This window comes from Chanos chanos, chromosome 9 (genome assembly GCF_902362185.1).
Source record: "Chanos chanos chromosome 9, fChaCha1.1, whole genome shotgun sequence".
Taxonomy (NCBI): domain Eukaryota; kingdom Metazoa; phylum Chordata; class Actinopteri; order Gonorynchiformes; family Chanidae; genus Chanos; species Chanos chanos.
The window spans coordinates 533635-548316 of record NC_044503.1 but is presented as its reverse complement, the minus strand read 5'-3'; the positions used below and the strand labels follow the sequence as shown (position 1 = coordinate 548316).

General features: G+C 42.9%; 2 protein-coding genes across 6 annotated transcripts in view; one reads left to right on the top strand and one right to left on the bottom strand.

The window, feature by feature from the left end:
• Positions 1–1549, top strand: part of slc1a8a (solute carrier family 1 member 8a) — an 18386-nt gene extending 16837 nt beyond the window's left edge. Inside the window, exons 9-11 of one of the 3 annotated variants that reach the window (XM_030783972.1) lie at positions 675–809; positions 908–1001; positions 1388–1549. In XM_030783972.1, the coding sequence (XP_030639832.1) occupies positions 675–809; positions 908–1001; positions 1388–1549 (391 nt within the window). Of the gene's footprint in view, positions 1–674; positions 810–907; positions 1009–1387 lie in introns of all 3 variants that reach the window. The other 2 variants (XM_030783975.1, XM_030783974.1) reach the window with 2 other exon arrangements.
• Positions 1550–7366: 5817 nt separating this feature from the next.
• Positions 7367–14285, bottom strand: elavl1b (ELAV like RNA binding protein 1b). 3 transcript variants are annotated; one of them, XM_030783851.1, is made up of 9 exons: positions 14155–14285; positions 13114–13175; positions 12882–12944; positions 12153–12330; positions 10963–11066; positions 9901–10054; positions 9354–9607; positions 9163–9173; positions 7367–8297 (listed from the first exon to the last, which is right to left on the bottom strand). In XM_030783851.1, exons 2-9 carry the CDS (start codon positions 13147–13149, stop codon positions 7973–7975), a joined length of 1125 nt encoding a protein of 374 aa, XP_030639711.1. In that variant the 5' UTR covers positions 13150–13175; positions 14155–14285; the 3' UTR covers positions 7367–7972. The 3 variants fall into 3 exon arrangements, with proteins under 3 accessions (XP_030639711.1, XP_030639710.1, XP_030639712.1); XM_030783850.1 differs by lacking the exon at positions 9163–9173 and having other exon boundaries at positions 9382–9607; XM_030783852.1 differs by lacking the exons at positions 9163–9173; positions 10963–11066; positions 12882–12944; positions 13114–13175; positions 14155–14285 and having other exon boundaries at positions 9382–9607; positions 12153–12227.
• Positions 14286–14682: the final 397 nt, after the last annotated feature.

Below are 14682 nucleotides of genomic sequence, written 5' to 3'. Positions count from 1 at the left end.
TCAAGAATAATGGAGTGACTCTGAGTCAAGAATAACGGAGTGACTCTGAGTCAAGAATAACTGAGTGACTCCAGACTCCTCACTTCCCCCTCATTTCACCATCTCAGTTCAAAACCACAGTAGATTCCCATTTCATGACTGTCTGATTCCCTCGCCTTCCGCCTCAGGCCTGGCATTACAATGAAAGAGATTTATAACTTAGTTTCAGTGCCAGGAAAGTCATTTTTTAATGTTACCGTTTAAATTTGACGGTCATAGCCAGTGGATGATGGGCCAATACCTCATTCACAGAGTGAAAAACAGTAAAAAAAAAAAGTTTTACACAAAAATGTACTAAGAAGGTAATAGCCTGTCAGTCTGTCCTCTAGTGATTTTAGCTGATGAGATGTTGGTGAATTAAAGATGTTGAGTTCTGTGCCTAAATGTAGTGCTCATCACAGTCATATGATTAAAGTCATTCTCTGTGAAGTTTGGTGAAAGATGGGTGTGTGTGGACCTTTGAGGACTGATGGGGTTATACTGGTTTGGTCTGTGTGGGACTGATGGGGTTATACTGGTATGGTCTGTGTGGGACTGATGGGGTTATACTGGTATGGTCTGTGTGGGACTGATGGGGTTATACTGGTTTGGTCTGTGTGGGACTGATGGGGTTATACTGGTATGGTCTTTCACAGCATAACGGCTACAGCCGCCAGCATTGGGGCCGCTGGCATCCCTCAGGCAGGTCTTGTCACCATGGTGATAGTGCTAACCTCCGTGGGTCTGCCACCTGATGACATCACTCTCATCGTGGCGATTGATTGGATCCTGTAAGTTTTCTCCAAATGAAAGAATTCACTATAGCTGAAAGCTCTCTGTGGGGACCGAGAGACAGCGTTAAATAAATTCTACTGTTTGCTCTTTTCAGAGACCGATTCAGAACCATGATCAATGTGCTGGGAGATGCTCTTGCAGCCGGGATTATTGGACACTTATGTAGAAAAGATTTTCCTCCAGACAGGGTTTGTTGTTTTATGTTTTGTTACATTCTTATCACATTAATAACATTAATAATGACATTTATAATGACATTAATAATAACATTAATAACAACTCATTCTAAATCCGGATCAGTGATCAGGATTTTACACACACGTCACACACTCCTGAGTGCCACTACAGAGTCACATGACCGACCCCCAAACCGTAATGTTACTGACCCCCAAAAAATCACATGACTGACCCTAAAAAATGTCACATCACTGAACAGGGTCTAATCATTGAAAAAACTTCACATAACTGCAGTGACATATGACCAGAGAGGAACTGCACCAGTAAAGCTGAACTGCACAGAGATGTTGCGCTTGTTGGTAATATGTAAATCTGTGTGTGTGTGTGTCTCTCCCAGGGCAACAGAGACGGAGGCACAGAGAACACAGGCACCCAGAACATGCAGAATGTGCCGCTGACAGAGATTCCGTTGCTGTCTGGTAAAGACTGCGTGTTTGAGGTGATCGGTGACACGGTTGTGGAGCGACCAACTGTATATTATAACATATGTCAGGTCTGACAGCCAGAGAGCCGCTGTGCTCACGCTCTGTCATCTGGACACCAGTCTTTTCTGTCTGTGCCATGATTCAGTAATGAACGTTTTTCCCTCCCCCTAATTACGCTCACAATGCTTTCCTCATCTGGGAAGTTTGAGTGGCAGTTGGTGGGCAGGGCTTGCTGAGTGACATCAGTGATTCCAGAGATGCTCATTGGGTGGCATCTTACTGTACGTTCACACTGAGCGCGACGAGAGCGTCAAAGTGACCGGAAGTCATTCATTTTCAATGAGAGCCGGCGTCTTTAAGCGGCGAAGAGCGTCGCGGCAGAGGGCGTCGCGGCGAGGGGTGGTTTGGGCGTCAAAATACAGTTGAAGTTCGGTTAACTTTATGGTAATGAGATGTGACGCGGTTTGGCGGCAACCAATAGAAACTTGGAAGTGCTCCGCTCTAGAGAATTGTAGAGAACACAACAGTATAAACTATTGTTCCCACAAAACTTTTGGTCCTAAGCAAAATGGAGGAGAAACTGATTATATCGGTGGTGGGTTTCCCCATGTTGTACTGTAATGTAGGTTATGCACAAACGTTAGTGTTAATTAAAGACCAAGGCTAGTAAACGTGTCCTATAAACTCCATGCTGGAATTTGACCTAGCCTATCATTAAGACAAAAAACACATAACAACAAAAAGCTTTTAAGTAGTGTTTTTCATTAGTTAATTTTGTTATGAAATATGTAATTAGCATTGTTTATTTATTTCTGTCATCAGTCGATTTCGCACCTTCACATTTAAAATATCTCATAAGGTTAACTTATAGCCTACTGGTGGTCAGTCAGCACAAAGATACCGCTCGACCTGTTTGTTTGCTTTATAGCCCCTTTAAAAACATTTGCATAACCAAGCTTTCCGAAGGAACTTGTACCCGCCTATTTCATCAACGGCAGAGCGTCCACAGTGTTCAACAGCGTCGTTGGCAGGGAGGTTTGGGCGACTCTTGACGCTCTCGCCGCTCTCAGTGTGAACGTACAGTTATGGTGATTTCAGGATAAGTGAGGTTCTGGTGATTTCTGTCCAACACAAGTCAAAGCTACTGATGTTCTCAGGGCTGTTCTGAGATCAGAGACACATGTGTGCCCACATACTCTTTATGACTTTTCATGATTCCAGGAGAAGAGCAGTGTACCTCAGGTTTTTATACTTGTGAATCTATGCGTGCTGGCATGCATCAGGCCATCGTCTGTCATTCAGTCTTTAAGACATATGTGCTTTATTCTGTCTCTTTCTGCAGACTGGTGTTAATTTCCTATATGAAGAACATCTGTACGGGTTTTTTGTTTGTATTATTGCATAGAGTGTAGTGTTGCCTTAAAACACTCTTTTACTCATGAATGCTCGTGCACATGGGCACACACACACACACATGCCCAGGAAAGTAACAGAAGGAGTCGAGTATTTTTTTTTTATATATATATATATATATATAAAAATGTACACTTTAAAGGGAATCTTTCTCTCACTTCTCAAAACTGTCATGCACAAATAATCTTGTACATTTGTAAATACTTTTTCATGTTTTTGTACATTCTCAGTTTCAGTATTGGCTTTGGTTGGAATGTGTAATTTATTCATAACATGTTTTGTAATAAAATGTGAGATCGCGATGACTGGCTATTGTGTTTCTGAGGAAACGAGCGGAAATCGTTAGAAGGATTTGGGCAGACCGCGTGTCTGAGAGACAGATGGTTGGAGTGTTAGCCTCATGCTTAGCTTCGTAGAAACTGCGGCTAAGCTCTAATTAGATGGAGTTCCTTGATCTTAAGTTGAAAAGCTCAGGATCATCAGTTCCAAGGACATTAATGGCAAATGAACCTTGGACCTGTCCCGAACCTGGAAATATCCAAGCATTCACCAGTGATAGTAGGAACAGGGCTTTTCGAAGGATGGACACCATTTGATTCGTTTTCCTTGGCGACACCTGCTGGCAAGATATACTAATGCAATTATTTGAGACAGGACCATTTTCTTTGGTACTACTGTACTTCGCTTGGGCGGAAGTCCTTTCGGTTAAAGATATTCAAATCCCAAATGAGTAGCCTTTACTGAAGTGGCAGGGGGTGGACGTTTCGAAAAAGTATGATGTCATAAACCTGAAAGATTGTACGTCAAAAATAACTTGTACTTCGAGTTTGACCACACTACCAGTCACTGGCACGTTAGCCAGTTACGTCCTTACAGTATTCGCTCTCAGGCCTCACTGCTGACATCGGACACCGATATGCTGCCTATTCATGACCAAAGCCATGGCTCTGCACATGACTAGCTTCAAAACCTCCCAACGCTCGCTTTGCCATTGTTTCCCATTAAGAGAGCATCATGCCTCCGTCACAACCTCAGCGTAGCGTAGTGTGCAAACCAAGTTCAAATTGCCTGAAAAAAAAACCAAAACAAAAACAAAACAAAAAACGACGCATGACGCAAAGTTTGCGGCTACCAGGTTTGTAGATTCGGCTGTAATAATTAATAGTTAATCAGCTACATACCCGGCATACTCAGAGGCTTGCTTCGTCCCTGGTTATTAGATACGTTCCACGGACTCTTTTCCTCCTTCGGCGAACTATCAGAGCAATTCCGAGGGCTTTTTTCTGTTGTTTGCTGAGACACATTGTTCAGCGAAGTTGTTGAGATAGTAAGTACTTGAGACTCTGTCTTTGCCTTATTTCTCCAGTTCTTTACTTGTTTAAAATAGTCCCTCCGTCAAAGCCCACCTGCACACAGAATGTCCACTTCTATCAATGCCATTTTGCCGACATTGACTGCAATTCACCTAGAGGGCGCTCGCGAGGACGTCTTCAATGAATGGCAATGAATGGAGCTAAACGGCTAAAATGGTTATTTACACCATCTTCTATCAAAAAAGCCCAAATATTATAATAAAAAAATATTTATTTTAATTTTTGCAAATATAGTATCGATTATATATTAGAACTGAAATGAAAAAATACTATTTAGAAATTCTGTGGCTTCCCTGGTTACATATCTAGGACGCTTGTCAAGTGGAGGGCATGTCAGGGCTGTGCTGAGGGTTGCGTTGACGCCCCAATGCTGGGTATGTATAAGCACCTCAAAAAGCAATAACGGTTTTAACGGTCACTTGTGTTACTTTATATCACAATTTTTATGATGACATTGAGAAATTCACGCCAGTACAGTGGTCCAGCGTTTGACAAACACTACGCTGTCGCTTTAAGGACCCTCCGTAGGAAGTGAAGAGGACGGCTGTCTTCATGTGGTGAAGAAAAGCAAAAATAACTCGGTCCGTTTTGTCATGAGCCATCTCAGCTTAAGTCTGGTTTTTCTTTGAGAGCTGGATTTGTATGTAATTTTATCTTCGCAAACACACATGAATACTGAATGTGTCGGATAGGAGAGCATCCACTACACTATCTCAGTTGCTCTGGGTGACCTGCATTTACCATGAAACAGCAGAGATCATGTGGATATATCAATGGAAACAACCTTTTGTCACCAAGGCAAAGCAAAACGAATTTATATCTGGACAAATAAACAGACCTACAAGAAGATGAATGAACTTGTTCAGTAAAAATGAGATCTAGTCTGAACATCAGAACAGAAGTCTTTATTTGGAGCTAAGAGACTCAACACACAACTGAACACATAGCCTTAAAAGAGCAAACACACTGAGATGTCAGGTGCTGTAACACAAAGGATTCATTACAAACACTCTATGTACAATAATGACTTGAAAAATTAATCCTTCGATTCATAAATGTGTTTGCACATCAGGACAACATGAGAGTTTAACACGAAAACATCATCATTATTCAGAGACCAGGGGAAGTTACAGGGCAGCAGACCAAAGTTTGCAAGAGTGTGTGTGTGTGCGTGTGAAAGATACAAACCCAGTCTGAAGGTTTGTCTTAGCACACTGTATGTGAGCCGTCAATCATCCATCAGAAATGTTCCTATAGTAACAGCCCATCACTAACAGGCAGAGTCATACACACACACAGAGCAGCTCCAGCATATGAGCACAGCACTCTACACGCACACGCGCAGGGCAGTGCTGGGGTGTCATTAACACAAAATGTCCGACGAGTGATAAGTGATGTCTGATGAGTGATGAATGATCCAAACCCAGTGTTCAGGTTCTCCATGCTTAGAGCACACGCCCAGCACCAGGTGATGTCAGCTTCTCAGCAGGATGGACGAACACAGGTATAAAACTACAGGTCTGTCAATACTGAACAGTAACACCTAGCCCGCTAGTCAGCACAGACACAGAGACGCCTCTTAACCGGCGTCTGCATCGGTCTACCCTCACACCATCCAATCAGGTCAACCTCACATTCACACCATCCAATCAGGGCAACCTCACATTCACACCATCCAATCAGGGCAACCTCACATTCACTCCAGTCACACCATCCAATCAGGGCAACCTCACATTCACTCCAGTCACACCATCCAATCAGGTCAACCTCACATTCACTCCAGTCACACCATCCAATCAGGTCAACCTCACATTCACACCATCCAATCAGGGCAACCTCACATTCACTCCAGTCACACCATCCAATCAGGTCAACCTCACATTCACTCCAGTCACACCATCCAATCAGGTCAACCTCACATTCACACCATCCAATCAGGGCAACCTCACATTCACTCCATCCAATCAGGGCAACCTCACATTCACTCCATCCAATCAGGGCAACCTCACATTCACTCCATCCAATCAGGGCAACCTCACATTCACTCCATCCAATCAGGGCAACCTCACATTCACTCCAGTCACACCATCCAATCAGGGCAACCTCACATTCACTCCAGTCACACCATCCAATCAGGTCAACCTCACATTCACTCCAGTCACACCATCCAATCAGGTCAACCTCACATTCACACCATCCAATCAGGGCAACCTCACATTCACTCCAGTCACACCATCCAATCAGGTCAACCTCACATTCACTCCAGTCACACCATCCAATCAGGTCAACCTCACATTCACACCATCCAATCAGGGCAACCTCACATTCACTCCATCCAATCAGGGCAACCTCACATTCACTCCATCCAATCAGGGCAACCTCACATTCACTCCATCCAATCAGGGCAACCTCACATTCACTCCATCCAATCAGGGCAACCTCACATTCACTCCAGTCACACCATCCAATCAGGGCAACCTCACATTCACTCCAGTCACACCATCCAATCAGGGCAACCTCACATTCACTCCAGTCACACCATCCAATCAGGGCAACCTCACATTCACTCCAGTCACACCATCCAATCAGGGCAACCTCACATTCACTCCAGTCACACCATCCAATCAGGGCAACCTCACATTCACTCCAGTCACACTGCCCACTGGGTCTGAAACTAAGAAGTTCTTTCACGGAACAGACAATATCTAAATCCTCTGTATATTCCTAACTGAATGTATTTAATGAGATACTGCAGAATACACACAGAACATGCTGATTTTGATCTCTCTCCAACCAAAGGGAAAAACAGAATCAAAGAATTTATCCAAAACAAACTTTAATGGAAGAATGCAATGACAACCCAAATATGAAGGAAATGTACAGATGTTTCAAATCAACCAATACCCAGAGAAAACAGCAGGCCTTTTTGGAAGGGAAAACGTGAAACAGAAACAGGTATGCTCTGCAATTCTAAAAAGAAAAAAAAAAAGTTTTATCAAACACAAAAATAAAAGAAGGGGTGATGTTCAAATGTTGACAGGAGAGAGAGAAAAAGAAACTGTCACTCTTTCTTTGGTCCTTCTTTAAATAACTGAAAACAGTCTTTCTGTCCTGTTCATTTCTCAGAGAGAGGGGAGGAAAACACACACACGTGCGCGCGCCTGTGCACGGGTATAATGAGTATTTACCGCAGAGTGGCTCTGCTCAGGGACATGTGATAAAGATGAGTTAAGCACACGCACACGCAGCGGACACACACACACACACACACTTCCTTAAATTAAGATTATTGTTACGCTGCAGTGGTTGTCACAAGTTAAGAAATTCCAGTCAATTAGCGGGAGACGCCAGATAAAACTCAGATTAAGGGGGAAAAACGAACAAAGAAATAAAAAAACCAAATGGTTGAGCTGCATTGACTCACAGAGCCTGTGTGGTCTGTGAGTGTGTTAACCAGGCTAAACACTCACTAAGTCAATGAACAAAACAGTAAAAACACCATCCACCCTTGGGCCTGACTGGACGCCTCTTTACAGAAACCTCTCCTCACGTCTCCCTGCCCAAACACACACACACACACACACACACACACGTGCGCCTTTATGCAGAAATCATGAGAACGCTAAAAAGAAAAACTTCAACAAGGATTTTTGCAGCCGCGCTCTGTTTTCAGTGCCGCGGTGCAGCCTGCCTCTCCCCGTCTCTGCGGGGTTACTTGTGTGATTTGCTGGTTTTGAAGGAGACCTGAAGAATCTTGTCGCCCAGTCGGTAGCCGTTCAGGCTGGCGATGGCCATGGCCGCCTCCTCGTAATTGGTCATGGTGACGAAGCCGAACCCTTTGCATTTGTTGGTGTTGAAGTCGCGGATGACTTTGACGTTGGTGACGGCGCCGAACGGGCCAAACATCTGCCAGAGGATGCTCTCGTCTGCATCCTGACCCAGGTTATAGATGAAGATGCACCACCCAGAGGTGGAGCTGCTGCTCACATTCATGCCCGACATCCCACTCACGTGGTCCACGCTCATGGGTGAAAACCTGGGGACACAGACGGGTACAGTGGAACACGGTGGTCAGGAAAAGTGTTAAGGTGCAGTGCTACACGGTGGTCAGCGAAAGTGTGTTAAGGCACAGTGGTAAAGAGAACAGCCAAGAAATCAAAAGTGTGATGTGTCTCTGTGCTTCCCTGAAGTTGGCACAGTTGCTATGGATACGGTTCACAGAGCTTCACTGCTGTGTGTAAACAGTCTGGACTGCCTTCACATTCACTAATGAATGATGACAATTTTCATCAGTGATCTGTTACTGACACTGAGAAACCACAACATGCCTTCATAGGGCTGGGGAATACGGACAAAAAATCATCTCGATATTTTTAGACTGAATGGCGATACACGATATATATCTCGGTATTTTCTATGAACTGGGCTAAATGTTCAGTTGTAAGTCAAAGCTACATGTGAGATGTCAAAAGCACTTTTATTAAAACAGACTGATCAAAGTAAAGGCAAAGACAGGGTTTCCTTCCCTGTTTGAAAATATAAAACGGTCAAACGTGAATGAAAAATTATGAACAATAACTAACCCATATTAAACACAATAATTCAGTTTCAGCAATCTACAGATAATATTGAAAACAAAAAGATAGGGATCGATGCCATAATTGCCGTCATCAGAGGGTGGGTTGCACTGAACCTGTAAATGTGTTATGTTTTCGGGATTTAATGTTAGTGTGCAGGAATGAAAAGTCGCAACCTATCTAGTGGACAGCGCGTGCTGTCCACTGGATCTCTCTCGCCAGCTACTTTCATTCTCGCACGCTGACCATTGGACCTGCCACTAGAGGGCATCAGTCGCCCTCACAGGGTTTCAATTGCTCTTGGAGGCTAACTGGACCTCTCACCTCTGTGCACCCTGTACTAGAGTGGAGCTTCACCATTAACTAACACTCCTCATCTTCTTACTCTTCTGTTAGTCTCTTGAAGAAACCTTTGCGCGTCAAGTATTTGGTCATAATCCAACATGGAGAGCGTGACAAGCCAAACTAGCTCGCAAGAGAAAACTAGAACCATTTAATTCCAGACAGAACCAGACCCCGAGCCCACGGCTGGTTGCGGGGTACCTGAATCTCTGGGCTTGGTGGTGGACTGGACCTCCGAACCGACGCGACTGTGTGTGGTAGAGCTGGGTCAGGAGCTGTGAGTTCTTGGCTTGGTTTGGATTGGCTGCAAACTTCACCGTGATTGGCTCAGAGGCACCAGGTGGCTTCTGACCATTCAGGGCCTTAATGGCGTCTTCTGCCTCTGCCCTCTTATCAAAACGGATAAAGGCCACACCCCTAGACAAACCTATCACAAACAAGGAAAACAGAACCCTGAAGAGTCAATCACAAACGGCCAATCATAGTCAACCAAACCACATGAGTGACAGCTGATGTCTGATACTGCTCATATAAACACATATATATAAAGAAGGATGTATTTACTTTATTTATTTATTTACTTATGACTGAAATGTCATCACACCTGTCAGGTAACTGTTTTCAGTCACGTAAAACAGATCTTTACTTTTAGACAAAGTGTCCTCTGAGATATCTTCCCAGATCAGACTGGTACGTGAGAGAATCAGCGGGCTTGCTCACCTGAGGCCTGGTCGACTAGCACGCGCGAGTTAATGATGCGTCCGAAGCGCGCAAACATGTCCTCCACGTCTTTCTGAGTCATGGTTTTGGGCAATCCGCTGATGTACAGATTAGCATCTTTAATGGTGTCAGAGCTGGGCCGTGCGTACGACACCTGCAAACGAAAGCGACAGCTGTGGAGTCAGCAGAGACTGGCTGGGCGTCAAACCCATCATCATATCATCATATTCACAGAATCCAACCCACGTCTCATACACAGTGTGATCCCAAAATTTTAAAATCAATCTCACACAGTACTCATAGTTTTATAATAAAAGCAAAGCAGGAAAAAAATCTCATCTCACAGTGATATTCCCATATTTCATACATAAGACTTAACACAGGTCTGAAAGCCAATTCTTTAAAACAAAAACAAAACAAAAACCCAAAACAATGTTAATAAATCTAAGAGTGAAAAGGGACAATTTTCAAAAACAAAAACAAACTGTAAGCCCTTGTGAAATGAACAAATTAAGAGTTAAAAAAGGAAAAAGATAAAGAAACAAAGAAAAGCCCAGGGCTTGTTTGTCTGCAGGCTTTGATTCGGCACAATGTCATACTCAAGCCAAAGGGCCCAGTTTGAGGTCGACAGGAAAAAACACCAACACGGCTACGCCTCTGACGTGTCTTGTCCAAAAAAATAAATAAAAAAAGGTTTATTTTTTTCCTCATTTAAAGTTAAAAAAAAATTTCAAACTTCAGTATAATTCTGTACCGAAAATAAAACCATGCCAAATTATCAGAGTTTGCCAATCTGGACGCTGGGAACACTGCCAAAAACAAACCAAATGAAAGTTAAAAAAAAAAAAAAAAAGAAAAAAAAAAAGAAAAAGGGCGAGAAAAGAAAGGGAGGAAAAGAAAGGGGGAGGAAAAGTCTGAGAGAGAAGCGCGTACCTTGGAGCCGTTCTACACACAGACTTTTGGGGGAAGGACTGTGGCCCTCTGCTGCCCACAGCGACTTAAACAACATGTCACATCTATGAGTGTTTACATAGGAAGATAAGAACACCTGGGTGACGTTACCTTGATAGTTTTAGACTGTAGTCTCAGCCCATTGAGGGTACTGATTGCCCTTTCTGCATCACTAGGGTTAACATAGTTTACAAAGCCGTACCCTAAACTGTGGCCTAGAGAAACAAAAAAAGGAAAACAACAAAATAAAACAACAAACGATTGTCCACATTCTGCAGGCTGAATGAAATGTGTCTTCTCCTTCATAATGCTTTCACTTTACAGTGCATGCCCATCAATCAACATTCATTACAAAAGAAAATACAGTCATCAGTCATTAGCCTGAAAAAAACAAAAGGAATTAAATCAACGGTTAAAAACAACCAACTCATCTCAGAACAGCATAGAGGGAGGTCAAATCTGCTGGAAATAAAAGGTCATGAAAATCAACTCATCTAACATGATCTGTAAAAAGAAAAAAAAGAAAGAAAAAAAGAAAGAAAGAAAGAAAAAAAAAAGAACACAAAAGTGCCTTGTGTTTTTCATTCTTCAAAATAAAACAACTACAGTCTTAGTTTATTCCCAAAATTAAACTAAAAAAAAACAAAACAAAAACAAACAGAAAACACATCAGCTGATAAAACTGCAGTGTTGTCATTAGATTAAAAAAAATAAGGTCCAAACTGACAGAGAAAAATCAATGAAATAAAGAGGCGGGGCATGAGAATCATTAATCCATCCTCATGTCAACAGAGCTGAGACACAATGACATTTAACAACATGTGCATCAACATAACAAGATGAAGAAAGTTTGTCCAGAAACACACACAGTGACTGGCTTAGAATACCTCTAGGGTCTCACATTAATTAGTCAGATGAGCTGGAAAACAAAAAACAAATAAATAACACAACCAACAAAGGTACATGGAAACATTACACTGCAACAGCCTGCTCCACAGTAATTTAATGAAAATTAATACATAAATAAATTTAAAAAAAACAAACAAAAACAAGTCAATAATCAAACACCACCGTTGATGTGAGCGTGCTGTCTGTATCTGGGAGCCGTGGTCTATACTGCAGTAGACCGCATACGTCAATCTGTGACAGAGCTACAGGCATGGAAAACTAGTGTGTGTGTGTGTGTAAGCGTTTTTGTGTATAGCCAGAGATCTGGAACAGATCAGGGAACGTATATTCATGCTGTCTGCACACACACTCACACACACACTCTTTCTCTCTCTCAATGTGTCTGCATTTACCTGTGACTTTGTCACGGATGAGTTTGGCAGACTCCACCTCCCCGATGCTGCTGAACAGACTGCGGAGCTCGTCCTGGGTCATGTTCTGGGGCAGATAGTTAACAATCAGGTTCGTCTTGGCATCTTTCGCCTCGTCTCCCATGTGATCCTCGTAACCGTTCGACATGTCGTACACCTCCTGAACACACACACACACACAAACACACGCAAGGGCAGAGTGACGCCAGAAATAAATTAAATGTTCAACTGATTTAATAAAGACTTAAGTATGGAGTATCCTCTCCACCACAAGTACCGAAATCTTGTTCACTGGAGCGGGTACGCTAGCATGCAACTAGCTTATGTCAGGAAGATAGTTTGACTTTATTTGTATAGCCTAGCACTTTTTCCAATAAAAAAAATCCCCTCAAAGCAGCTTTACAGAGATCAGGAAGAAATCTTGGAAGGAAACAAAACATGAGGAGCACATCCTCATCTGGCCCGCACACAGAAAACAGACATTTACAGTTGAACATGAGTCCAAAGTAACCAGACTACAGTCTGTGAAATTATATACAGTATACACTTTGTTTAAAGTGTAGCACTGGCTCAGAACAGGGGGCTGCAGGAGGTCTGGGCAGGTCAAGGGCTAGGACGGTACGACCACTACGCAAACAGTACAAAACTTACAAGAGCTGCTTTAGAAAGAAACCAGGCTTTAAAAAGCCAAAGCTCTTATTGAGAACTGACCGCTTTACTGCTGTGCGTCTGAGCGTCTCTGTCATTCCCCTGGGCGCTCTGAACCTCACAAACCTGAAAGAAAGAACAGCGATGCATGACGTGATACGATAAACATCTCGTCTTTATACCATAACCAACGGCAGATCGCACTCAAACGTAAAAATTAAATGCTCCAAGAAAAGAAAAATCTTTTGGCTAAGCGATCTGCTAGGACGTGACCGACTGCTTGTAAATTACTAACCTTCAGGTACCTGATGTGTCCTCGTCTGACTGCCATGTAGCCTCTTCAGTCTTTTCCCAAGGCTGAAAACACAAAGACATTTGACGAAAACGCTTCGCATTTACATTTGGCAAATGCGAGACTGGACAGCACTTCTACTCTTTTATTCTGTTAGGCTTCAGCCAACTGGTACACAGTTAGCAACCACTAAAAACCTGTTCATAGCGGACTTGCTAGTTCGACTACAAAAGCAATGGTTACGAGTTCCCGCCACAAAATAGCGCATCCAGTCGGGACGCACTGAAATGGCGGCCAAATGTAAATCGTAATGACCACAAATACATCGTTCTTGAGTCGTATGGTTTACTGTACTTACCAAGGGATAAGTGTAAGACAGTCGCCGTACAGTTAAGTCAGGACGTGGCAAAATATCTGACAGAATTCGGCAAGTAATCAGATATGTTTTATCCTACATGCACTATTATTTCAGCTTTGTGACGGGTTACAAAATGTTATGATACAGAATATTACGGTAGCTCGCTCACACATTCAGTATTTAAAATTAACACAATCACTAAGAACAAAATCCTCATACCGAGATATAGTAGCAGCGGACCATCAAAATACGTTAGCAAGCATCTAAGCTAACGTTAACTATGCTATGAGGGTAGCTACTTCAACCTGACCTAGCTTAGGTTAGCTATGCCGTAACAGCTAGCAACTAAAAAAGAAACTGCATGAGGGCTGTCTGGCAATTAGCATGTTGTGCTCTCAAAATCCAATTTAAATTTAAATTCAAGTAACAGAGACTAAATGGGAAATATGTAAGAATCATTACTAGTGTTCACGTTTCCTTTCCCCACCTATTAAAAAGGTACCTGATATAAAGCATATTATTACTTCACATACGTCGTATTTCTCACGCGGCTATGCTAACTCCCACACCACAGGCCTCGTCAAAAGGCCGGGCGGCCTAGCTTTTCCATTCATCTCTGCCTCCAATTTCAACGGTTACGCTGGAGCCAATATTCGGCCGAACCATTTTAACATGTAAACAGTTACCTTATTGCCCTTGTCTTCTGTTACTTGTACAGCTGCAGAGGTAACCAGCTTTCGAGTTAAATTTATCGTGGATTGCGCAGCCTCGCCCGATTTACACCATACGGTTACAGCGACACAACGCACTCTCCGGATGAGTCTGAAATGGCTGAACTGGGTCAAGCCCCGCCCGAATACTCTCGATTATCAGCACTTTTACACCCTCCTACATGAATTCTACTGCGGGCAAGAATGACAGCCACAAATAGTCGTTATAATCCCCTAATTATAGAGGCCAACCGTTTAATATCATTTTCTTCGTCTGGTACGACGGTAGGAGTGTAATTCAGACATAATGTTTGCTCTAGTATGCTCCAGGTCGATGCATTTCGCATCTTTGGCATTGTGTCCTCTGATCAGCCGACTTACCCCATTCACTCAGGGAAGGTTCAAATGTCCACATCTACAGTTTATTAATCAAAACACCGACCTCTAAAGCAAACACAAATGCCACATTACATTGGCATGTATTTATTAAATACATTTCTAAAC

What these genes read in the sequence shown, in the direction of transcription:
- elavl1b (XM_030783851.1), bottom strand. Translation starts at nt 13,149, where the DNA reads ATGGCAGTCAGACGAGGACACATCAGGTACCTGAAG. An exon ending in GACACATCAGGTACCTGAAG is followed by an intron (nt 12,945 to 13,113) that starts GTTAGTAATTTA and finishes TCTTTCTTTCAG; the next exon opens with GTTTGTGAGGTTCAGAGCGC. An exon ending in CATCCGTGACAAAGTCACAG is followed by an intron (nt 11,067 to 12,152) that starts GTAAATGCAGAC and finishes TTGTTTCTCTAG; the next exon opens with GCCACAGTTTAGGGTACGGC.